Source organism: Perognathus longimembris, chromosome 8 (assembly GCF_023159225.1).
Source record: "Perognathus longimembris pacificus isolate PPM17 chromosome 8, ASM2315922v1, whole genome shotgun sequence".
Lineage (NCBI taxonomy): Eukaryota > Metazoa > Chordata > Mammalia > Rodentia > Heteromyidae > Perognathus > Perognathus longimembris.
This window is the reverse complement of record NC_063168.1, coordinates 23,727,687-23,754,184: the sequence shown is the minus strand read 5'-3', so window position 1 is coordinate 23,754,184 and position 26,498 is coordinate 23,727,687. Positions and strand designations below refer to the sequence as shown.

The window sequence follows — 26,498 nt, the reverse complement described above, 5'->3', positions numbered from 1 at the left end:
CAATAGATGTTTAGAGTAAAAACTTTGGGGAATGCAGAGTAGCTGATGAAAAGTTGAAAATCCTCGATAATCCTAATGATAAAACACTCAATGCTCTGGGGAAAACAATTTCAGATCCCCCGCATTTATCATAGTTTTTATATAATGAGATCATATGACACATGATTTTATGGGATTTTTGTATTTAATTCTTTCTAACATTAATAGAGCAGCCTGAGGTTTTAAGAGAACACTAAATGTAGGTAATGAGGCTCCGGGCTCTTGTGAGGCATTTTCTCATCTCAATAAATCCACACCAAAAAATTCTTGACTGTTGACATGCGTAAGAGCTACAAATTATCTTCTAAGCAAAGCATTAGGCTTTAAATTTTTTTTGTAGTCTTGAGGCCAGAATAATTGCTGCACTCCAAACAGTCGTAATTTACTAAGAATAAGGATATGTTTTAAAGCTTTGTTTTCACTTGGGAAAGGACAGTTCAGCATTCGTGCACAAGGGATGTGTTCCTGACACATAAACTCTTGCATCTGTGCACAATTAGCATTGGAAGGATTTTACCTTCGGAATTGAGATTAAGGGGTAAACAGACCAAAATGGCTAAGGTCTTCCACACAATCAGGACCACAGGTTATGTCAGATACTGATGCTCTTACAGGATGAAACCCACACAGAAATTCAGAGCAGCAGTAGGAAGGAGACACTAGGTACATACTTGAGTTGATAACGTGTGCTAAGCCACTATGGTATGCATATTAGAGGTTAGAGCTGAGTTGCATGGAGAGATCTACCAGAAGATTTCTTCCTTGCATCAGTAGTAGGCAACTTCTCCAAATAAATAGATATGTAAAGAATATCATTTTGAGGGGATGCAGATTACTAGTCTGCCTAGGGCTCCCCAGGGTAACCACATTTACTTCCCTCATTGTGATAGCAGCAGGGCTGAATGAGGAAAGATGCCATCACCTGCTGGTCATCACAGCCGAGTGGGGCAGAATAGAAGAGAATGCTAACTTCCCTGTGCAGGTCAGCAGGGCTAGGTGGAGATAAGAAATATGCCAATTTCTGCCCCAACTAGACTCCAAAGGAGAATGTTGTGTGGCTGAGTCTACATAGGCATGCAATTCTCCCCTAGAGTTTATCCTATTTGGTAAAGTAGGGGCTAAATCAAAGTTGACTCCATACCAACTGCTAAGTGGACTGTGCCACAAGTTTGCCTGCCTTCAAAGAAAAATTTTCACCATTTCATTGGCCAGATCCCCTTTTATTCTCACATCATTCCAGATAGCAGTAAATGTCAACCTACCTGTGTTTTGTCTGGGCTTAAAAATAGGAACTAGCACTAACATACACTCGCCACTCCCAAGCCAATGGGCCAAACCAGGACCTCATCTAGAAGTGGTGAAGGAGAAACAGCACCAGATACAAGAAAAGGGGGCCACTCAGGGAACCGGAGAGGCACTTCACCTCTTTCTACAACATGGTCTACAGACATCAATGCTTTGAAGCCTGTGGCACTCCCTTCTTTGGTCTGAGTTTTGATTTTTTCCCCACCCTTGAATCTGAGTTCAAGGGTCAACTCCCCTACCAACACACTCTGTGATGCTGGCAAAGCAATTAAATCTCTCTAAGCTCAGGTTTTCTGTTTGTAAAATGAGAGGGATCTGTCCCAATCAGTGCTGAAGCAAGTGTACATCAGCCATCTGGGTATCAGAAGTTAGGGGGCTCCGGAATATTGGGGATTCAGTGTTTCAGAGGCAATGCAGAGATATGGGCTAAATCCTTGGAATCAAGCTGCCCAAGTTAAACTTGTTTTTGCCTCTGGCATCTAAGTGACCTTGCCCACTTCGTTTCTCTGAGTCCCTTTCTTCATCAACAAAACTGGGACCCAAATAATCCTCCATCACAATAGCTGTGATGAAGACACGAGATGACACAGGGAGAGCCCTGGCACAGGGGCAAAGCAATCAGTAGCTTCTACCATTCAGATGAATGTCTGCTGATTGAAGTGTGTATCCCAGTTAAGAACTAGGCGGCTACTGGTTCCCTTGTGTCTCTTTATTCTGAATTCCATAGTGATAACTCATCATCATGTGACATTAAATCCCCAAAGATACATTCAAATTGCAGTAAATATCTCTGACCAAAATATGAGATACTTTGAGTGCATGACAAAGTAACAACAGGCTTCTGTTTGGGAACCTCTTTGCCTCTCCTACCCAGCAGCCACTAGAGGTGGCCAATAATCTCCTTAGGGGCCCACAGCAGCCCTGGTGCACAGATGGTTGATTTTAAGATCAAATAAATACAGTAAGAATAGATTTTAAAGCCGGGTATCAGTGGCTCACACTTGTAATCCTAGCTACTCAGGAAGCTGAGACCTGAGGATTGCGGTTTGGCAGAAAAGGCTGTGAGACTCTATCTTCAATAAACTACCCAGAAAAAGCCAGGAGTGGCACTGTGGCTAGAGTGGTAGAGTGCTAGCCTTGAGCATAAAGAGGCTCAGGGACAGTGCCCAGGCCCTGAGTTCAAGCCCCAGGACCAACAGAAACAAAACAAAAAAAAATGAATAAATAAAATAGATCTTTAAAACAAACACACTTGAAGTTCCATATTCAAATGAGCATTGTCTCTCCCTTTCTCTCTCTTGAGAAATTATTTGGAATTATCTGCCTCAGTGACTAATGTTCCATTAAAGAAAGTGTTTTAAAGGGGGAAAAGTTTTATCCTTTGGGAGTTTTCAAAAACTGAATCATGACAAGGCTTGGTGAATGTGATTGGAAATAAAGCTAGGAAGTAAACTTTTGTGTGGAAAATTAAAGCATGCTTATGAAATTATGGAATGGATTTCTCACGTGCCCTATAAATTGAAACCTAGTAATTGTGAAAATTGAGTTTCTCTCTTTTTGTTGTCTCATTGGTCCTTTCTATTGTTTTAAATTTTATTTTTATCTTTAAGGAACTGCCATTTAAGGGAAGAGTAAATACTTCTAATGACATCTGACTGATAATAAATAAAAATACTCATTCCCCTCCATCATTACCAATATCAGGAATCTTCATCAATATTACCCCCTTTTTCACCATTCTCTTCCATCTCTACCAAATCGATCCCTTCCCTCAATTTTTTTAATTTTGTAGAATATGAATTGAGTATTTTGACTGCATTTCCCTTTCCTGTCTTCAGTCTCTTGTTTGTAGTCATTTCTCACTTGCTCCCATACAATACTGGGGTAGTCTAGCATGTGTTTTATGATAGTTTTAGCAAAACACCCTTAAAAAATTACTCTGCAAAAATCTGATTGTTCTCAGCTAAACCTGGGTCTCCTTTTTAACATTCTAATGTGTCCACAAATGGATTTTCAGTTGAAAGTGGATCTTTTTCTGGCACATTTTCCAGTGCATGCAGAATAAATAGAACTCGTGTGATAATTTCCAAGATATTTTCTTGGCTAGAACTAACTTGAGCCTGGTGACTAAAGAACCAACCAAATTTAAATCGAAGATCTAATGCTAAGCCTAAATAATTATCTAAAACTTAAACTAAATTTTAAATAATTTCAACAAATCCTTTTCTGGTAGCACAGGAATCACATGATTCTAGAAACCTTAGAAAATGCAGACAGGAAGAAAGAAATAAAAATTAATGGTAGTCTCATTCAGAGGGGCCTGCTGTTAACATCTTGATGAATGCCTTTCAAGTCTCTCTGTATGGAAAAATAAAAATAGCTTTGATGTACTGTTTCATAAATTATTTGTAACACTCAATGGCATAATATTAACATGTTCCACATAACTAATTGTCCTACATTATTTAATTATTTAGGAGTAAAATACAATTTATATAATAGATGATCTATTTTTTTTTTTTTTTTTGCCGTCCTGGGCCTTGGACTCAGGGCCTGAGCACTGTCCCTGGCTTCTTCTTGCTCAAGGCTAGCACTCTGCCACTTGAGCCACAGCACCACTTCTGGCCATTTTCTGTATATGTGGTGCTGGGGAATCGAACCCAGGGCCTCATGTATACGAGGCAAGCACTCTTGCCACTAGGCCATATCCCTAGCCAGATGATCTATTTTTTTTTTTTTTTTTGCCAGTCCTAGGGCTTGGACTCAGGGCCTGAGCACTGTCCCTGGCTTCTTTTTGCTCAAGGCTAGCACTCTGCCACTTGAGCCACAGCGCCACTTCTGGCCATTTTCTGTATATGTGGTGCTGGGGAATCGAACCCAGGGCCTCATGTATGCGGGGCAAGCACTCTTGCCACTAGGCCATATCCCCAGCTCCCAGATGATCTATTTTTAAATATTTGTTACTGTTAAAATGTTCCTTTTCTAATCCTTTTTTTTTCTTTTGCTATCATGAACAATATTGTGATAAAGGTTCATTTCACCAAGTTTTTATAGACATTCTTGATCATTTCCTTTTGATGAAGCTGAAATTGAAATTCTGAGTCAAACTGTATTAAAACAGGTGACTCAATTTAAGAATTGCCTTCCATCTCAGGGGCCTACACCTATGATCCTATGTGAAAGGCCAGGATTGGGAGGACTGTGGTTTGAGGCCAGCCAGGGCAGGAAAGGCTTGGAGATCTCTTCTCGGCTAATGGTGGGTATGATGGCACACATCTGCATTCAACTTAGAAGATAGGCAGATTGCTACCTAGGTGCATGTCCAGGCAGAAAGTGATACACTAGCTAAAACATACCAGTGCAAGAAAAACACTGGAGGTGTGGCTAAAGTGGAAGTGTCTGCCAAGTGAATAGGGGGCCCTGAGTTCAAACTCTAGAACTGAAGAAAAAAGAGCTGCCTTCTAGAACTTCTAATGACATCTCACTGATAATAAATAGAAATACTCGTTCCCCTCCATCATTACCAATGTCTGATATTTGTACTTTTGTTTGTATTTACCAATCTAATAAAGTAAAAATGGAAATGAATTATTTTGCCTTGCATTTCCTGGCTTACACTGAGCATTTTCTATGTGCTACTAATTTTTTTTTGATAATATTTTTGGCATATCTTTTACTCATTTTTGTATGTTTTAAGAAGCTGACTTTAAGAGCTTAATTATGTATACACAAATACACATATTCGTCCAGTGTTTTCATTCCCTTTTGTTTTTTGGTTGGAGTAGGTAACAAGAGAATTTTTAAAAAGTACATGGTCAGACTATTAAGTTTCTCCTTTATGATATGTCCAGAAATCTTAAGCCCAGTGAACAATTAGGAAAATGTTTGTTTTTATTTCCTTCTAGAAATTTTAAAGTTTCATATTCACATCAAAATTGTACTTCATCTGGAAATTGTTTAAGTGTAATGTGTAAGATAAAAATCAAACTTAATAGTTTTTCCAAGTGGCTAGCCAGTTGTCTGAACATTGTGTTTTGAATAACCCAATTTCCCCATGGATTTGAAAGGTTACTTTATTTGATACAAAATTCACCTAAGTGTTTATGGGCTTTGTTCCAGTGCTTGGCTTGCTGAGTATGGTAGCAGTCATACATTGTCTCAATGACTGCAGCTCTTTTGTACATCCTAAAATCTACCAGGCCAAATTACTACTTTTTTTTTTATGCCTACTCTTGCATGTTTATTCTTACACTTGGAAATTATTTTGTTAATTTAAAAAACCCCATGGCAATTTTCATTGGTATTATATTAAAAATGAACAGAATTTGAAGACAACTTATGTCTTTACAATATCCAGTTACTGCCCCACTCAGTAATAGTGATGATGATGATGACGACAATGACAATAACAATATAAGACCAGTAACTAACTACAGCTGCTTACAGCCAGGCCCTGCTCTAAGCCTCTCCCATCACATTTAGGCCATGTAACCAATCATCTATGGCAACAATACACCTGTGGATTTTGTTCTTTGGCTTGCTTCTTTGCCCAGTTTAATGTATGATGCAGCTACCTGGAACCCCATTATTTTTCTTTTCTTTTCTTTTTTAAATTATTGTAAAGATGGTGTACAGGATGGTTACAGTTATAGAAGGCAGGTAATGAGAACATTTCCTTTTGAACAGTGTCACTCCCTCCCTTATTCTCTCCCAGTTTTCCCCCTCCCCACCAACTTGTATGTAGTACATTTCCAACACAGTGTTTAGTGGGTTTCACTGCTGAATTGGTTCACACTTTGTCCCACCATTTTTGTGCTTTCCCATCCCCTCCCTAAATCAAATCAACTTATATACAACATAAAGGGTACAAAAATCAAATATAGCAGCAAAAGGAAATAAACCAAAGAAAAAAGGAAAAACCAAAAAAGAACCACAGACTTCTTGTTTCCATTTCTTGGAGCTCATTTCAATAAGCATTAATTTATATGGTCATATGCACAAAGTTATTGAGCTCTCCCCAGAATATTCTCCTTTGGCCATACTGTGTGAATGTTTAGAGTACTGTTTAATCATGTCTAAGAGTAATTATTTGTCTTTCACTATCTTTTGGGTTTATTTGTAGTTCTATAGGTGCATTCTAATTATTACAAATGAGGGAAACCATGCAGCCTGTGTTTCTTTGGATCTGGCTTAGTAGAATTTTTTCCAAGTCTTTCCATCCTTATGAATGGGGCAATGTCATTTTTTCTGATGGAAGCATAGAATTCCACTGTGTATATATACCATATTTTCTCAATCCATTCATCCATTGAGGGGCATCTGAGTTGATTCTATATCTTAGTATGGTAAGCGATGCTGTAATGACCATGGTTGTACTGGTGGCTTTATTGTGGCCTGGTTTGTGGTCAATTGGATCAATGTCCAGGACTGTGGGATTGTTGGGTCATAGGGAAAATCTCTGTTTAGTCTTTTGAGGAACCTTCATACTACTTTCCAGAGTGGTTGAACAAGTTTACAATCCCATCAACAGTGTAGTGTTGTTCCCTTTTGGCCACATCCTGTCAGCATGTTATTGTTAGTTTTCCTAATAATGGCCATTCTAACTGGGGTAAGGTGGAATCTCAGTGTTGCTTTGATTTGCATTTCTTTTATGGCCAGAGAGGTTGAATATCTCTTCATGTGTCTATTGGCCATTCTTATTTCTTCTTTGGAGAAGTCTCTCTTTAAGTCTTCAGCCCACTTATTAATTGGGTTGTTTCTTTGAGGACTTGTTTTGGGGAGGTTTAATTTTTTGAATTCTAAGTATATGTTAGATATGAGGCCCTGATGCATAGCTAGTAAAGATCTTCTCCCATTCTGTGGGCTTTCTATTTATTTTGCTAGTTAAGTCCTTTGCCATGCAGAAACTCTTCAGTTTGATGCAATCCCATTGATCTAATCTTTCTTTGATTTGTTTTTATTCTGAATCTTAGAAAGTCTCAACCTGTGTCAAGGAGCCTTAATGTTTCCCCTATCCCTTCCTGCAATTTTTCAGGATATCTGGTCTTATATTGAGGTCTTTGATCCATTTGGAATTGATTCTTGTGACTGGTGATATATAAGGATCTAGTTTTCTGCATGTGTATAGTCAATTCTTCCAGCACCATTTGTTGAAGAGGCTTTCCTCCAGCCAGTGTTTTTGGCTCACTTTCAAAGATTAGGTGGCTATAGGTTTGTGGGTTCATTTCTGGGTCTTCTATTCTATTCCATTGGTCCTCAGGCCTATACTTGTGCCAGTATCAAGCTGTTTTTATTACAACTGGAGCCCTATTTCTGTAGGGAATTAGGATCATGCCTAATGCTCAGAACAGGACAGGATTAAGGGTCTTGTATCTCCATGAAAATGGGGATCACAGCCTGCAGCCCAGGGCTCTACTTCCTGCCTTGATTAGCTGCCCTTTTTTTTATGTCTTAGACTTGGAGAGTTCTCTTTTTTTTTCTTTGAGAAGGTAACAAGTTCCAATTTTAAGATCACATTTTATTTAAAATTACCTATTTGTTACACTGACCACAGGACTAGAAAAAAGCTTTAGATTTCCAAGTGTCTGATAAGTTGATTTTACTTTTAAGCAAAGAGAAGGAGAGTGAAAGGTGAATATGTATTAACCAATGGGTTTTATTTTCTGCTTATATTTATTATTAGAATCTATCTAAACACTTTCTAATTTTTAATACTAATAAGTTAGCATTTTATCTGTCTTAATATATTTATTAGGTTTCTCATGGTCCTTTCTAAAGGTGATATATGTGTACATAAGTGCTTTATGTCTTTAATTTTTATTAATAAGCTCATTTAGGAAAAGCATACTAATACTGCCAACTATAAATATGATTTTTAATTTTTCCCCTTTAACTATTTTTGCTCATCAAATTGCTCCTGCCTTGTTTGTGGAGGACAGTAAGGTCCATGTCCTGTGTGATGTGATTGTAACCACATCCGTCTTTATAACTAGATCTTGATTTTTATTAATAATAGCACTCTTGTTTTGTTGCTACAAAATGGAATGCAACACTTAGAAAAAAATCCTGAGAAAAGAAACTTATTATATAGGACTAAAAACAGGTATTTTACAACTCCAGTAAGGAGAATGCAAAAAATGAAGGAATCCAATTGTATTTTATTCTCTGTTCTTCCACAGAAACTAGTACAATATTGAAATGAAGAAAACTGGAGATGTAAACAGGCATTTTAAATTTTCTTTGGTTCTTAGCCATGCTATCTATTGAAAGGAAATGAACAAATGAATTAAAAAAAAACACACCAAAGGCCAAGTGTTTTCTTCCAACTCTAATTTCTTTCCACATCAGAATATGTTAAATAATTACATTTGAGTTTAGGAGAGTTATTCATGGCTACAGTAGGACCAAGTCACTGCCTTTGTCATCAAATCATTAACACTGTGTTGGAAGTCTAATCATACTTGTAGTTTAAACCAAATCCCTATCCTAATATCCTTCACTTCTGTTTGAATATGACTGTAGTAGGGTGAAGAGCCTGTGTATATATTGATAAGTTAATACTGTGAAGTAAGAAAGAAGGGAAAAAGAGAATGAACTGATTTGCCAAGAAGTCAAGTTTCACAGAAAAGTTAGAAGACAAGCTTTCAAAATGTCCCTCTACCAATCTACAGTAAATGTGAATTGCCTCAAATTCAACCACAGCACCTTTTGTAACCCTGCCAGTGATGACTACAGCGTATGTTATCTTTCTCCCCTCCATTTATCTCCATAGAAGGTAGGTTTGGAAGCCCTATTGTCTGGAAAGTGAATTGACTCCTCAGCACTTACTGACTAGACTCAGGATTTTGGTTGAGAGTGAACACAGACTTAAATGATATTACAATTGAAAGGGAGGTGGGAAGGATTTTCTAGGGAGCCAACTTTCACACTGTGACTACTCAGGGACATTTCCAAATGTTTTCACCCAGCATGTACTTTTTTGGATATGTGAGAGCACATCTACATAATAAGAAAATGAATTGAATGTTTCCAATATTAGATATTAATTCCACAGCCAGGAAATCCAGGTGCTTGTGAGGAAGCCACTATCTCTGCTTTATACTCAAGTAAGTTTTAAGATGTCAGGAAGCAAAAAATGAACTCTCAATTCTTTCAAGCCAGGAGCAGATCTCCTTTCTAGGGCTCTAGGACAAGATTAGTGTGGGTGGTTAGTTAAATGTGGCTCCTGCTGTCTCCTTGCTCTTTCTATTGCTTAGCTGTTATGGCAGAAAGATGAAGCACTGTGAGCACAACACTATGGAAAATGCACCACGTTATGACTGTTGTTTATTACTGCAGATGCGGAATCAATAATCATCCATGTGATGGATGCCAGATGCAAATAATAACCAGGATTTCTGGCATCAGTCCTCCCATAGCCAGACCTCCCCATCTCTCCTGGACAGCCACATGAATCACACATGTCTTTAAATTAGGAACTTGCCTGCTGCAAATGTCTCTTGGAGGTTCCAATGTTATGACAACCCATATTTTTTTCTCATGAAATGCATTTAGTTTTACTTTCATATTCCTGTATTTCATGTAAGGTATTTACCATGATGAGAGTTTCTTGGCGACTCCAAGCAAGAGTCATCCAGACTGAGAAAAGTTCCATGATCTACACATGCAAACCCAATAGTATGGTTTTTGCTTTACTTAGGATGAATAATTTTAGTTCTCTTTTTAAATTCTTATCCAGGAGAGCCTCCAATGCTTTGTTATAAAATCTTAACTCTACAATATCCAATAAACCATAACCAAGCTGGTAGACAGTAATAGATGAGGTAACAGGCACCCCACTTTTTCCTGTGAGCTAGCACAGGGCTGCTACTGGTGGCAGCTATAGGGGGTCTGGGGGCTCATGTCCAGTCTTTCTCTGCTGTCCAAGCTGGACACCCTCAGAGTGGTGCACATCCAGAGTTGTACCTCTAATTGAAACCATGGCCCTCTAGGGCCAGCTATGCTCTAGCTGGAGGACCTGTCTAGTGCTGAAAACCTTTCTCTGGGTGAAGAAGCCCACCAGTCATGCAAGGACTTACTGAGTGTGACCGAGTCATTGATCTTGAAGCTGCAGAGGACTCTGTCCACGTTGCGGGCATGTCGGAAGCCATTCCCTCTCACAACAACTTGAAATGATTCTGAAATGAAGAATGGTGATAGAACGTGTTACTTGATCACTCACCTTAAACTTCCCATCTGCCCTGCTTTGCAAACACTTGTTTAACCATTTCAAAAACTAGTAAAATACCCCAAATTAGATCAAGCTGTAAACCAAAAGCAACCATGTGGGTCCCTTGTGCGCTAGTTCCTTCTCACTAGGTGTTCATAGGGGAGGCCAATTACTTCTTGCCTGAAATGTCCACCTTCTTACTTTTGCTCTTGTGGGTCTTCTTACCTGGCATACCTGTCTCCCCCCTCTCTGTCCATTTGAATCATTTAAATCATTCAAATCCATTAAAAATATCCAGACATCTTTAAAAAAACAACCAGAGGGAACCCCAGAGAGGAGTCCTCCGCTTCCTCTCCAATCAACTCAACGTTTGTTGGGTCTGTTTTACATTTTGTAATCCCTTGAACAGATTTCTTTAGAGCCCAGGGTGTCTAACATTTTTTGGAAACCACCGCCTAACAGTATTCATAGCCTGTGCCGAACCATGCAGCATGCAGTTATGTAATGTCTGGTGGTGTTCTTTTGTCTGTCTCTCTCCCAACTAGAAAAACATTCCTTTAGGTTGTTAGTTGTTTGATAGGGCTGCAGTTCTCTGCAGGGCACACAGAAGTAACGTGTAGGTTTATGCAGGAATCATACTTAGCAACAAATGTCATGTGTATGAGTGGTCAGTTATCAAGCATGGTCTGCTTGAATTGGCAATGACCCTTCAGTGTAGAGTCACTTCTCTCTGAAGAGAAGAGGGAACAAACAGGTCAGGGAGATATACTAATTTCACACTCGTCTATTGTATTTCAATTAATGTATATTATAAAGTAAAAAATCTTTACAATAGTTCCACCAAGTGGAAAAAAAGCCAGTTATTTAATTAGCTAAATGCTTCACAATATTTGCTTTAGTTTTATACATTTAATGATCAATAGTCCACTTTCTTTTGATCCTCTCTGGGTATATAACATGTAGGGCTCAGGATAATTTTAGGTGGTATAAAAAGATAGAGATAGACTAAATGTCAGAAGAGAAGTGCAGTATTTGTAAAAGCAGATCTGAAGATGGAAATTGCAGCTAACATGGAGACATGGTTAGAGGAAAAATAAAGTTAGAAAACCAGCATATGGGACTTTTGCAAAGTGAAATACATGACATGAGTCTGTATCACTTTTATTCCCAAGAAACAAAGTTAGAGGCCTAGCTTGCCAAGATAATAATAACTTCTGCTTAATTACTCCCTCATTGTGTACTGTGTGCCACTGCTAAATGCTATATGCTGTAGAGTCACTTCAGCCTCTGCATCAGGAAGATGCAGACATGAAACTCTTCTCAGTGATGATAAGTAACTTTTCCAATATCACAGAAATAAAAAGTGTCAGAAAGACCACTGAAGCCCGGTTCAATCAGGCACCAAATGCCTTGCCCTTGGAAGCAAGTCAATATCCTCCTCACTGTGATGCTGAAAGGATACTCACTGTCTTGTGACAGATGAGTAATTTAGGACTTAGCAATTGTGAGTTTTTAAGAGTTCATTTTATTTTATTTTAATTTTGGGGAGTTTTGGCTTGTTTTGAAGAAAAGCTGGCTTGGAGGTGAAGTAAGACACTGAAATCTGAGTAAAAGAACCCAGAGGCACTACATGTACCGTAAGGAGTACAGGGAAGAACAGAATGCTTTTACAGGCATGAAGGACCTTAACAATAAATTTTTTTGACATTTTTATGACTAGTTAAGTCATTTAATTAGCACAAACCCCAAACAAAACAAAACAAAACAAAAAAACCCTGGGACTTGTATCCCAGAACTCAGTGCCTTAGTGTATTAATTAAGGCAATGGGCATATGACCACAAATTAGACAACAGTGAGGATTTATAGGTGCATCTTGATAAATCTATATCTATTCATATATATTGATACTGATATTTACATATCAGTATCTATTTCTATCTGTCTACCTTTTATCTACCTATCAATCATCTATCTATCTATCTATCTATCTATCTATCTATCTATCTATCTATCTATCTATCTATCTATCTATATCTATTAGAAGATGCCCCTGTCAAATATGTTACTGAAGGCTCTTGGTTCACCAAGCATCTTATAAAGTTGTCAAGCATTGTGGAATAATATAATTGTGTCTTATCTGCTCAGTCAGTAAACCCATATAGAAACCCATGTCTGTTTCCAGTTTGAGTGTCAGACATAGAGACATCTGCTGTTGGACATTTTTGCTGATTCCAAATGTTTTCTGCCTTGATGCTGGGCCTACTTCTCTTGTTTCCTCAGAGATCAGCAAAGGGAGAGAAGACTTTGGAAACACAGGGTGCATGCCAAGCTCTTCCCTAACACCATGTTCTAGCATATTACCAGTTCAGCTGTTGAATCCACTATAAAAGAGGCAGTACACATGTCTGCTTGGCACAATCTCTATGATTGGGTCATGGTGGCAACCACATCATGTAACCCTCTAGGTTTGGGATAACATGGAAGAAATGCTGCTCTGAGATGCACAGGAGAGCCTAGTACAATTTGCACACGTTTGGTTTCTAGAGGAGCCCAGACATCTGACCCAGCAGCTTGACTGGAATTTGCAAAGAAGTTATGTAATAAAATATTGAATGAATCTTCCAGCCAGTGAGAACCAGGACATACTAGAGCTGGGATGTTTTCCTTGAACTCCGTCTGGCCACAAAGTGCTAGATCTACCTCTTAAAACACATATAGCTCAATGTTTTTAGGCAAAATGCATGTTGGGCTAACACTCCCATAGGAGTTCTAGGGACTATAGATGTTTAGGAAGCAGTTTCTATCTGAAAGCACTCTTTGACTTAATTTTTCATGATGTGTATTCTTTAAGGTTCCTTGGAGATATAAATTCATTATAATTCTTTTGTCATTCCCAATTGTAATGTAAGATGTTGGATGGAAGAAATAAGTTTTCTCTCTCTTCTGAATGCTTGTCTGTGGCCTACCTCAGGGCTGAGTTGGTCTTAGTACAAACTCATTGAGTGAATAAATAAATACTACATCTTGGCATAGAAAGGAAACAAAGAGTAAGGGAAGATGGTCATTTATTCAGGTGCCATTCAGGTCTAATCTTATTTTCTAAGGTCATTAAAAAAGGTGATGTTCCACATCAACAATCATTGGAGGAACATTAATACAAACCTCAGTGAGTAGCATCTCCTAGACAACATGATGACTTTATTGAAAGAGATGGGCAAGAACAAGACTCAGGCTGGGCGCTGGTGGCTCATGCCTTGTAATCCTAGTTACTTAGGAAGCTGAGATCTGAAGATCATTGTTCAAAGCCAGTCTGGACAGGGAAAGTCTGTGAGCTTCTTATATTCAATTAACCACCAGAAAACCAGAAATGGCACTGTGATTCAAGAGGTAGAGTTCTAGCTTTGAGCTGGAGAGTTCAGGGACAGCACTCAGGACCAGAATTTAAGCCCCATAACCAACAGAAAAGAAAGAAAGAAAGAGAGAAAAAAGAACAAGAATCAGTGAAAACATTTGAAGGCACATACATTGCTGATGGACTTTTCAAAATAGTTTGGCAGTTCCTCAAACTTTCAAGCAGTTATTTTACAAACAAAATATTCCACTCCTAGATATCTACTTGAGAGAAACGAAGAGCTCCAAAGTGGAAACATCTCCAATGTCTATTAATTGATGATGTAATATCATCCAGCCATAAAAAGCAATCAGTTTTTTTTACATTCTAGGACACTAGTAAAAACACTAGTAGATGAATGGATATATACACAATGGAATTCTATGCTTCCATAAGAAAGAATACTATCACTCCATTCATAAGGAAATGGAAAGACTTGGAAAAAATCATATTAAGTAAAGTAAACCAGACTCAAAGAAACATAGGCTCCATGGTTTCCCTGGTTTGTAACAATTAGTATATGTCTAGGATAGTTCTAGCAGAGGATCACAATAGCTCAATAGTTATGTACATATGACCATATAAAATGATGCTAATTGAGATGGACTCTAAGATATGAAAACAAGAGTTGTTTTTTTTTTTTTTTTTTTTTTTTTTTTTTTTTTGCCAGTCCTGGGCCTTGGACTCAGGGCCTGAGCACTGTCCCTGTTTTCTTTTTGCTCAAGGCTAGCACTCTGCCACTCGAGCCACAGTGCCACTTCTGGCCGTTTTCTATATATGTGGTGCTGGGGAATCGAACCCAGGGCTTCATGCATACAAGGCAAGTACTCTTACCACTAGGCCACATTCCTGGCCATGAAACAAGAGTTTTTTTTAATGTACTGTGTGAAGTGAATTTTTTTCCCCCTGTTGGTTTATCCTCTGTTGTCACTGATTTTGCATTTGAATACCCTGTATCTTGTATATATGATTATCTGATTTGGAGAAGGATAGGGGAACAACAAAATGGTGAGACAAAGGACCAAGGGTGAACTGATGTAACAGTGATACTCACAAGACACTATGTTGGAAATGAACTTTACAACTTGGGTGTGGGAGGGGAATTGGGGAGAAGGAAAGTGGGAGAAAAATGAGGGAGGGAATAACACTGTTCAATGTCACTGTAACTGATTTTGGTACCCTGGATATTGTATATACATGCATTGGAACTTTAGGGAAGGGAAAGGGAATGTCAAAATTGAGAGACAAAGGATAAAAAGACAAACCAATGCAATGGCAATACTTACAAAACTATATGCTGTAAACCAACTGTACAACTCATGGGGGGAGGAAATGGGGAGGGCAGAAGGCAGCAGGAGGGGGACGAGGGAGGAGGTAACAGTTGGATAAGAAAATGTATGCACTGCCTTATGTATGAAACTGTAAACCCTCTGTACATCACTTTGACAATAAAGAAATGAATAAACTACGAAAACAAATGTAATCACTACCTTACTTGTAACTGTAGACCCCCTGCTCATCACCTTTTCAATAAAATAATAATTAACTTAAAAGAAAATATACTCATTATCTTACTCGTAACTGTAATCCCTCTATACATCACCTTCACAATAAAATAAACCACTAGTGTAAAATGCTAATAAAACACTATATTAAGTAAAAGAAGCCAGACAAAATGGCTACATATTGCATGATTCCATTTATATGAATTGTCCAGAATAGCAAATCCATACAGAAGGGAAGTGGATTAATGACTGCCAGAGCTACAGGGAGGAGGAAGTGGGAGGGACTGCTTAATGGGGATAAAGTTTCTTTTTTGGGGTGATGAAAGCCTTCTGGAATTAGATAGGGGTTATGGTTGTATAACTCTGTTCTATGTTAAAAACCACTGAAGTGCATAGTTTAAAAGGATAAATTTGATTTATTGTTCAATTTAATATGAAGGGAAAATGTAAATAGCTTGATAAGCTGTTCTTATTTTATCCTGTCCTCCCTCCCTCCCTCCCTCCCTCCCTCCCTCCCTCCCTCCCTTCTTTCCTTCCTTCCTTCCTTCCTTCCTTCCTTCCTTCTTTCTTTCTTTCTTTCTTTCTTTCTTTCTTTCTTTCTTTCTTTCTTTCTTTCTTTCTTTCTTTCTTTCTTTCTTTTTTCTTTCTTTCTCTCTCTCTCCCTCCCTCCCTCCCTCCTCTCTTTCTTTCTTTCTTTCTTTCTTTCTTTTTTCTTTCTTTCTCTCTCTCTCTCCCTCCCTCCCTCCCTCCTTCCCTCCCTCCCTCCCTTCTTTCTTTCTTTCTTTCTTTCTTTCTTTCTTTCTTTCTTTCTATCTTTCTACAGAAGACATAGTTTTGTGATGACTTCAATAAAGATCACCCATCACTTTACTGTGTTGGAAATGGAGAAATCTATATAATCTCTGCTTCTTTGGTCACTGGAAACTTTTGTGTCAAATTACAGTTTGAACATTTTCTCCTCCAAGAGGCTTACTGTGGCAGGTAACATTTCTAGAATTTTACATAAATTGAACTTTTTCATGAGAAATGTTGTTTCTTTTATTTATGTGGCATAATTATTTCAAGACTGGTTTTAGTTATTTTGAGGTTTATACAGTATACGCATGTGCCTGTGCATGTGCGCACATGCGTGCGTGTGTGTGTGTGTGTGTGTGTGTGTGTGTGTGTGTGTACTAGTCCTGGGGGTTGAAATCAGGGTCTGAGTGCTGTCATACAGTAGATGTATGTTTAATTTTAAAACAATTTCCTCAAACTGTTTTCCAGAGTGGTTATGCTGTTTTGCATTCCCACTAATAGCATAGGAGAGTGTACCTTCCAGAGCAACCTAACTTTAAAGGAAAGGAGAGACCCAGCAGAGATGGAAGCAGTCCTCCTGAAGAGGTGCCTAATGGGTTTTCATGCGCACTTCGGCACACCACAGTAGTGAACACAATAAACGCAGTCCTTGATAGTGCCTGGATATGTCTACTTAGACATCTAGTTCCCAAAAGGCAAAGAGGAAGCTTACCATCATCTTCCTTTTGAGATAGCTCACTGTGTGTTATCAGGGGAAAACACAGTAGGAATAATAAATCTGCCTCTGACATGACAAGGTAAGGAGCTAATGATAACTTCTGTTCCTGGAAGTTCTTGTAAAAAACTTCTAATGTAAAAGACTTGGCCGATTCCAATTAGTTCCTTCCTGGACTGCTTGTGAGCACGCTGTGAGCTATGCAAGTTTGAGGCCAGCTGAATGAGACCAGAATAAACTGTGCTCAGGCAGTTTCTAGAAAGGAGCTAAATGAGGCAGGACAGTCAGTGGATGGATGGATTTCCTCATCACACAAATCTACAAAACAGTTTAACAAGTACTTTTATAAACAGCCCCGAATGGAAGGGAAGTAAAATTATTTAAATGAAGGATATGCCAAAGTTGCTATCCAAGATCTCAGGAGTAACACAGCAGGTGACTCCTTACTTGCTTTGGATCAAGGACTGTGAGAAAGAACACAAGAACACAGCACTTCACAATACTAAATGGCAATGATGTGTTTGGGTGACAACGGGGAGAATGGGAGAAAGGTGAACAGGAAAGCTTACGTACTTATTTTTTAAAAAAGTTATTGAGGACCCTGTAGTTGTTATTTTGAATAAATACACACCTAGCATCACTAGATCTGATTTTTTTTCATGACACATGGAGATATGAATTTTGAAGGTGAAATATGACTTTCAAAATAAGCTTAACTTGTAGGCATTCAGTGTGGATCAAAAAAAGGACATATATGCAGATGGAATAGGGCCCATAGGCTGCCAGTTTATCCTCTGAGAGTGGAGATGTTCTGGGAAGGATAATCTCTCCTTAGATAGCTTCATCAATGACTTTCACTAGAATTCTTTTCAATCTGAGAGGGCTAGATATGCTCTCCAAGGTGCCTCTCTAGTAGGAGTTGCTGTTAAAATGAGAAAAAAAAAAGGTTCTAGGAGAACTTGTTTCTTAAGTGATTAAAATATAAACAGCCACTAATATCTTATCTGAAAGTTTCTTTAGAAACTTAAGCTGTGAAAAAAAGGCGCCTCAAAGCAGGTTTTCTCCAGATAGCCCCGAGGGTTCCTGCCATTGCTCATACAATTCCAGGGGTGGTTATCCTCAGAAGGCTGTAGTGTAAGAAAGCTGCGTGTGGCAAATCAAAACCTGCCTTGTCTTCCCAGTCTCCCCCAAAGCAATAGGTACTAAGACTCAACACTCTTTACTTGATGGCAATCCTCCAGTATCTAAAGGTCCACTTGCACCTCAATCCTTTGTGTAAATCTCCAGGTAGTTCAGTCTTTCCTCATTCCACAAGTGTCTCATTATTGCTTCTATGCCTTATAGGTAGGCTTCTCCTCTAGTGCTCCATGGGTGAGTTTTCTATGTAGCTGGACACATGACTCCTTCCCAGAGCAGATGAGTTTCAGGGGTGAGGGAAGAGGTGGGGAGCCCAGTGAGTTTTTCACATTGCTTTGTAGGTAGTAGAAACTCACTATGAAATGATGAAAGAAGGAAAATAATAATTTATTCAAATGTTCTTTCTCTCGAGAAAGACAGTAAGGAGAGGGGGCCTGGGAGGAAGGGTTTTTGTTTTTGTTTGTGCTGGTTCTGGGGCTTGATCTCAGGGCCTAAGTACTGTCTCTAAGCTTTTTTGTTCAAAGTTAGTGCTCACAGATTTTGGGTGGTTAATTAAAAAGTCTCATGGACTTTCCTTCCTGGTCTGACTTTGAACTGCAATCCTTAGATCTCAGCTTCTAATAGTAGCTAGGATTACAGGTGTGAGCCAGTGGTATGCAGCTTGAGGAAGGGTTTTTGGAGGCAAAGTCTGCCTTCTCCACAGATCTGTCTACTATGCGATCCCAATATTACATACACTTTAGAAATGGGAACACTTGTTTCTTGGCTTACTCTGTCCCTCAATACATACTGAGTTATTTTGCAGTTTCTCTCTCTCTCTCTCTCTCTCTCTCTCTCTCTCTCTCTCTCTCTTGAATAAACTGTTCCCAAGTTAGATTTTCCTAACCCTGCTTGTGTGTGCGAAACTGGCTATTTGATCCCAAGTTCAATACATTTATATTTGTCCTGTTAAATTATACCTTGTTTTGCAACCCACCATATATTAATATATAATGTAATATTATATATAATATGTATAAATAATATATACACATGACTTGTATGGGATTTGGGCTGTGTTGTCTCCCCAGTGCATTTTAGCTCTCTGTGTCTCTCTGAACTCAGTTTGCTATCAGAACCATCAGTAGAGCTGAGCTGGGGTAGGAGACACCTGAGGTAACTATCTTGGGGGAATACAACTAGTCGGCATAGAATGTCTTGAGAGGAAGAAGCCTGGGCATGGGTCCCTAGATGAGTCTACTCTGAGGGCCAGGGAAGGGACGGAATTCACAGACAGAGAGGGAGGGGGCTGAGAGGCAAGGTTTCCCATGAAGACCAAGTCTGCCTTCCTCACAGATCTGTCTTAAGGTTCGGATCCGACCATAACAACATAGAAATGTGAACAACAGTTCCTTATATACTTCCTTCCCTGACACATATTGAGCTAATTATTTTCCAGATACTCTCAATCCAATTGGTGTCCTCCTAATTCTCTTTCAGTGGAGAAACAGGCAAGCAAGCATGTTTTTCTTACTCAGCTATTCCATCATGATGTAACACTGACTTTCAGTTTTCATTAAAATGATGCTATATTGAAAGGGATGACATGGATCAAGATAGATTGTATTCATAAACTGCTTGGTTAAATGGCACCTCCTTTGTACACTATTTAAAGATAATAATAGAAAGAAAAAAATAATGCAGATGAAAGTAATACTGCCTTGTTAAGTACCTTTGTATAAATCCTTACTAAGACTGAAATCCCCCAGTGCAAATCAGGGGTCATGGCTGCTCTACCTTCCAGGTACTCAGAGCAATGGACAGGAAAATAGGCTGTGGTTCCAGGAGAGACCTGCCTACCCCAGACAATGGGGATCAATTTTCTTTTAAGGGTATTATTTATAGAAGAAGTTTTGATGTAAAGATGTCTTTTGGAAGTTTCATTTCCTCCTTAAAATAGCTAAGGGTTAAAGCATGCTCATTACAGCTTGCTTTGATCTTCAGGCTCTGATTCAAGGGAAGTAGGGGGGTTGCCTTTTTTTTTTTGTTTTGTTTTAACCTAGAGCTAATTTCCAGCACTGTTATTTTGTATCCTTATTTTTCAGAAGAAATATAGAGAATTAGTACTTGTCTAGGATAGGCCTAGCAGAGGAGCACAATAGCTCAATAGCAATGTAATATGATCACATAAGATGATCCTAAGGGAAATGAACTCCAAGACTTGGAAATAGTGGTGTGTCTTTAAGGTTGTTACTTCCAATGTACTCTGTGAAATTATGCCTTTTTCTTTTGTCTTTCTTCCCCATGGTTTTACCCCTGATGTTACTGTAACTGACTTTGGTACACTGAGTATTGTATGTACGTTTATTGGAACTAGGGGAGGGAAAGGGTAAAAGTATAAGAGTACAAGAGTATATGCTGTAAGCCAACTATACATCTCAGGGGAGAGTGGGGAGGGAACCAGGAAGGGGGGAAGGTGGGAAAAAAGTGAAGGAGGCGGAAACAAGTTTGATAAGAAATGTACTCACTGCCTTATGTATGTAACTGTAATCCCTCTGTACATTACTTTGACAATAAAAAAGTTTAAAAAACTAGGTAGTTTACATTGAGGCAGAACACACATTGCTGGTCTATAAATATGTAACATTTCATAGCTGTCAGAGATTTTAAAGAAAGGTTCCTTAGGCTGATTTATTCGTCTAGTTTATTGGTTCTACCAAAGAGACATCTTTTGGAATAACTTATTACTTAAATTGCTTTAATTTGTTTAAATTTATTAATGTATTTTTGTATCCTCACCTTGTATTTACTTTATCTTAAACAAAAACTTTTTACAAAGCCTTAATTCATTTATTTTCCCTTTTCATTTAATTAGGAGTACATTATTAAAATCTATAAATCTGCCAGGATCAGATATTGTGGATTCTGATGTTGCTATTCAATGCTCATGGAGTGCGCACATATGATGTTCTTGTTTTGAATTCTATAATGGTATGTGAAGAAGAGTCTGGATTATTTTTCTAAGTCTAGAATTAATGAAGGGAACATTTTTCTACTGACTAAGTGGTAGACAATAATTTGGATCTTGTTTTGTCTTTGGCTATTTATTTCTAATTGTGTTTCACTTTAATTAGCTAGTTTGATACATATTAACTTTTTAAGTATAAGGGGAAAGGGGGAATAGGCCCATAGGAAAAAGAACGGTAGTATTGTGTTTTGAAGGTATAGATAAATCAAGATATTCAGCCAGATTTTATCGACCAACTGTATGTGCCAGGTACGGTGCTAGGCAACAGGATGTGAAAATAAAGCTCTTTCTGAGTTCTCCAGCCAGAAGACTGTGCTAGTGAATTAAAAATTGTGTTTGTTGTTCTCAAACATTCTGATGCATTACAAGGTTGCAACACATCCAGAAGGATTGCTAAACTGAAAGCCTGTATTTTCTTCATGAAAGAGATTATCCGATGTATAGCCTACAAAATTAAGAAGAGGGAAAAGATGGGTGGGGGGATGGGGGGAATGGTGAAAGGGATGACATTGATCAAGATATATAGTATTCATAAACTGCTTTGTTAAAAGGCAACTCATTTGTACAAATACTTAAAGATGATAATATAATGATCAATTCAAAATAAAAAAGAGATAATTGCATAATTAAAGGGATTTCCTTGTTTTCTAATTGCTTTAAAATTAGGTAGCTATTAAAAGGTGCTATAATCACAAATATAACACAAGATTAAATTAGTCTAAATTACCTACCTACTTATTCTACCAGAAACACAAAACCCAGAGATGATTCACTTTGAAGCTCATGAAATCGACTGCAGGATTGCTACTCCACAAAACACTGCATGAACTCTAACGCAAGATTGCCACTCCACAAAACACTGCACCGTGTTCGTGTGCTAATATATTTTTGTCAAGTTTGTAAGTTTTGAATTTCCTCTTTTTGTTCCCCTTGTCCTTCCTTCCTTCCATCCTTCCTTCCCCAGCCTCTCTCTTTTCTTTCAGTACTGAGGTTTTGGACTCACGACTTTGAGTTTGCTAGACAGGTACTCTACCACTTGAGACATTCCCTCAATTGTTTTTGCTTTATTGATTGATTGTGCCAGTCCTAAGGCTTGAACTCAGGGCCTGGGTTCTGTATCTGAGCTTTTTACATCACAACTAATACTCTACCACTTGAGACACAGCTCCACTTCTTTGGTGGTTAATTGGAACCAAGAGTCATATGAACTTTCCTGCCTAGGCTGGCTTTGAACCAAGATCCCAGCTTCTTGAGTGGCTATGATTATAGGTGTGAGACATGGCCGCTTGGTTTGCTTAGCTATATTTTTGTATTGTGTCTCAAATTTATTCTTGAGCCTGCCTGGAAAGTGATCTTCCTGTTTACACTTTCCACATAATTTGAATGACCAGCATGCCCACTTATGTTCTGCTTTTTTTGTTGTTGAGATAAGGTATTCCAAGCTATAGTGACCTTGAACTGTGATCTTACCAATCTCCACCTCTCAAGTATACAGTAGCAAAGATTCCAGGTGTGAGCCAATCAGTCTGGCCTTTTTTGGTTTGTTCTGAGCCAGGGTCTCACTAAATAGCCTAGGCTGATCTTGAACTAACCAATAGCTCTGGCTGACCTTCAACTCTAGCTCTTCCTGCCTCATTCTTTGTAGTGCTGGGATTACAGGTGTATGCCACCACACTTGGATGAACAATTTTCCTTAAAGAGACTCTTCTGCTAAATCAGTCCCTGTATCAAACATAGTTACCCCTAGTAATTTCTACTCCTTTCCTTTACCCACCCTCTTCCTACTCTATCTTTCTTCCGCTCCACCAACAAAATAAAAATGTAAATTTTGAACTCAAATTATCTAAACAAAAGTAATTAGCACTCCATTTAAATTTACCTCCTGCACATATGGTGGATGGTTCAGCTGCTAGAATTTCAATGCAGGATTTCTTCAAAATCTAGGAGGAAAAGAAATCAAACTGTCATTGTCTAGATTACTTAGTTGAAAGAATTTAGATAGCACTTTTGGCTACTGAAGTAGGAAAATTCAAGGACATCAGATTGCAGTAGCAGATGAGAAGAGGGGTCATTTTGGATTCAAGAGAAAAATAAAAGAAAAGTGATGCAAGGAATGACAGTAGAACAGAAATACAGTTTGCAAGGAGCTTACTGTGGACTGACCCAAGCTTTCTAGCAAAGGAAAAAGACAGAGAATACGAGGATCACAATCATGGAATAAAAACAAATTGATTCTGAGAAGAGATCATATTTACCCATTCCAGAGAGAAATCAGGGTGCCTTGGTAGAGAAGCATTGAGAAAGAAAATGAACAAGCAAGTGTAAGACAAATCCTCATGGGGCATGCAGGTGACAACATAGTAAAAGTAATTCAAACAGGGTTCTTCATAACATGTCTCTTAGGTCAACCGGATACCAGGAATTATAGAAAGCACAATTCTGTATTTTTCAGCCACTTTTCCTTCATTTTGTACAGCTGCTTGGCATTTTCATTTTTTGCTCCCCCAATCTTTTTTCAGCCTTCCTCTGATTCTGCAGGTGGAAAGTGCTCCTCTTGCTTTTGCCCCATTTCCTTGGCTTCTGGCTTACTCAGCCACTTCCCCAACTCAAACACCAGAGCAGCCTCACTTTTTCTCTAGTTCCCGAGTCTGTCCTGATGACAGCAGAGAGGAAATGTTTTGGGCTCTCACATCCCTTGTGATGACAACTTAAGTCGGAGGTCCTTGCTCACCTGGCTCTGGGCACCTGGTGTCAATGCTGAGTGTCTGCTTCCCTTTCACTGTCAGCCTGACCTGGCATCAGGGACCCAAAGGATACATCTGCATTTTCCTGTTGCTTTCTCCACCCTCCCCTTTCCTATGGTCCAACAGTCTTTGAACTGTGATGGCTGTAGAAATGTCCTACAACTAGAGCTTTCCAAGATCCTGATACACAATGACACATATTCTAGGTGAAATGTGAAGCTCTCTCTTCCCCCATCGTGTGCTGCCATGGGGGCTCTTCCTGTATCATGGGTCACCTAAGCCAGTGGACCATGACCTTAGGAAGTAGCCACCCCCATGACTTGTCCTCAAGCACGAGTCTCCAAACTGGCCTATAGAGAAACAGATATAATCCAAGGGAAAGATCTCTGTAAATAGTGGTGTTTGAAAACACCAAGTTACTTTTTGATATTTAAACTTACATTGCTAAGGCATTTGACTTCTTCCAATAAATCATTTTATTGACCACAACTAAGGATTTCAAAACAGTCCAGGAACAAAAACTGAGCCACCAGCTCTCTCCTGCCTCCATTTCCCAAAAACACATACATGAAAATTTCACCTAGGTAAGTTCCTGAGCTTCAATCAACACTTTGGAGCCAACTTTTCACATTTCACCAGGAATCGGTAAATGAAATACTTGTGAATCTTTGACCACAAAGACATAGTAACAGGGCTTGTCATCATAAACACATGGTGTGTTAGTCTCTCAAAGTGTCTACAATTAGCTGATAAATCTAAGGAGTGCACGAAGAGCCAAAAAATGTCAGCCAAGGGCTGTGATTTCAATCAAGGAAAAACACAACTTTCCAAATCATAATGTAAAACATCTGGAAGGGATGCAGTATAGCCAATACAGTAAAATTTATCAGAGTGGGGGATGGGCAGGATTTGTCTGGAACTGTGATTCATATTAGTTCAAAACGTCTGGCTTCAAAAGTGTGACTGGTTTAGGGGTTCCTGTGATTGTTAGCAGCCCAGATTGTCTGGGAAACAGTGTATCAGAACTTCTGCAGATTACCCAAGAGTCTGGAGACTATACTGGAGCGATGAGGCAGAGGATCATTTACCTGTCTTGACGACAGTAGCCATGGTGGAGGTATAGACATAGCATTGGGGATTGCTAAAGGGAATCACTGGATGGGGTAGAAGAGGGCCACATGGTATTCGAGTGAGGCCAGAGGTGAGGTAAAGGCATGATTGGTCCATACAGACAAGGTCGTGATTCTACCTGAATGTTATATGAGGAGTTGTGTCTTGCTTGGTCTTGGTGCTATACAGGCTTGGTTCATGCTCTTTGACAATTCTTTGAACTTTTCAGAATCCTAATTTAAAGGAGAAAGCTAACATAATGAGAAATAGTTTGGAATCTGGAATCAAATTACTTGGGTCAATTCATGTATGAGCAATGTGGCCTTAGGCAAGTTGTATGACCTCCCTGAGTTTCTTACCCTCATCTACAAAAGTGCTATAATGTTATACTGCCTACAACACTACCATGAGGCGAAGCTGGGAAGATTAAATGAGATAATTGCAGGCCAAAACACAGCCCAGAACTAATACATCCTCTACTAATCGTAGCTATTATCTTTAAAGACTTGGGTTCTGAACACAGGTAAGGGAGACTTGGGCTCTGGATGGTTTTTTGTTGTTGTTGTTGTTGTTTTTTGGCTGAAATTCAGGCTCTATTACTGACTGGCCATGTGGACTTGGAGAAATTATTAAATCTCAGTTTTCTGTGTAATGGAATAAGAAAGACTGATTTCAAGGGGCTATGTAAAGGTTAAATGAATAACAGACAGGTATGAAGAGGTGTTTGTAAAATCAACTGGACTTAAGTGACAAAATTCATAAGAAATGGAAAGTGAGGGAGAGATATGAGATAAAACAATAACAACAAGGTTTTTGTTTTGTAGATAAAAGTAGATAGATGGGGTTGATCTGTAGATGGGCCACTAGTCAGTACGTAGAGTTCATGAAAACAAGTAAAAGAAAAGTGCTCAGAAGGACTTTTGGTAGTAAAATACTTAGAAGTATGTCATATATATATATGTATAATATATATTCAAACAATAGGTAGTTGTGTGTTGTTAATACTATAGTTACTACCCCTAGAAAGAGACCAAAGGTTATACACACTTCTGCCCCATCATTCGCTACTGGCTTAATCATATTTACTGATACAAATGGAACCAAAGTTAATACTATTTCCCTGTTGACTTTTGGATACATTTCCAAGAGAAACTGCATGTTCCAAGAGAAAGCATGTACAAAATCCTTAAGGAACTAAATAAATGAGATATTTTATTACTGGTAGGGTTATTTTTGCAAACTTTCTTGATCATTGGGGGAGCAAGAGAGACAGCAGATGGAAAAGAACTTTGCCAAGTTACAAGAACTGTTTAATAAATTTAAACTGAAATCCATTGTGGAGAAGTCAAAGGTGGATATAAGAGTTTTATTTGTTGGGTTCCAAAATTCGAATGTCTTTTGTCATAAAGTTCTCAGTTTATGCAGAGATTTCTCTCTTAAGAATTGTGAATATTTGTAAAGCTATTAGGAACTTCTTCCCTACAATAATTGTTCTACTTTTTTCTCATAAACAACCAGTCCATACTTACTTGATCATTTTC

The 26,498-nt window shown here is 38.6% G+C and overlaps 1 protein-coding gene across 1 annotated transcript in view; it reads right to left on the bottom strand.

Moving 5' to 3' along the window:
- The window catches only part of Antxr1 (ANTXR cell adhesion molecule 1), a 210,261-nt gene that overhangs the window by 113,283 nt on the left and 70,480 nt on the right, over positions 1–26,498 (bottom strand). Inside the window, exons 9-10 of the mRNA XM_048352655.1 lie at positions 22,983–23,043; positions 10,422–10,520 (exon numbers count right to left, since the gene is read on the bottom strand). Of these exons, the coding sequence (XP_048208612.1) occupies positions 10,422–10,520; positions 22,983–23,043 (160 nt within the window). The remainder of the gene's footprint in view (positions 1–10,421; positions 10,521–22,982; positions 23,044–26,498) is intronic.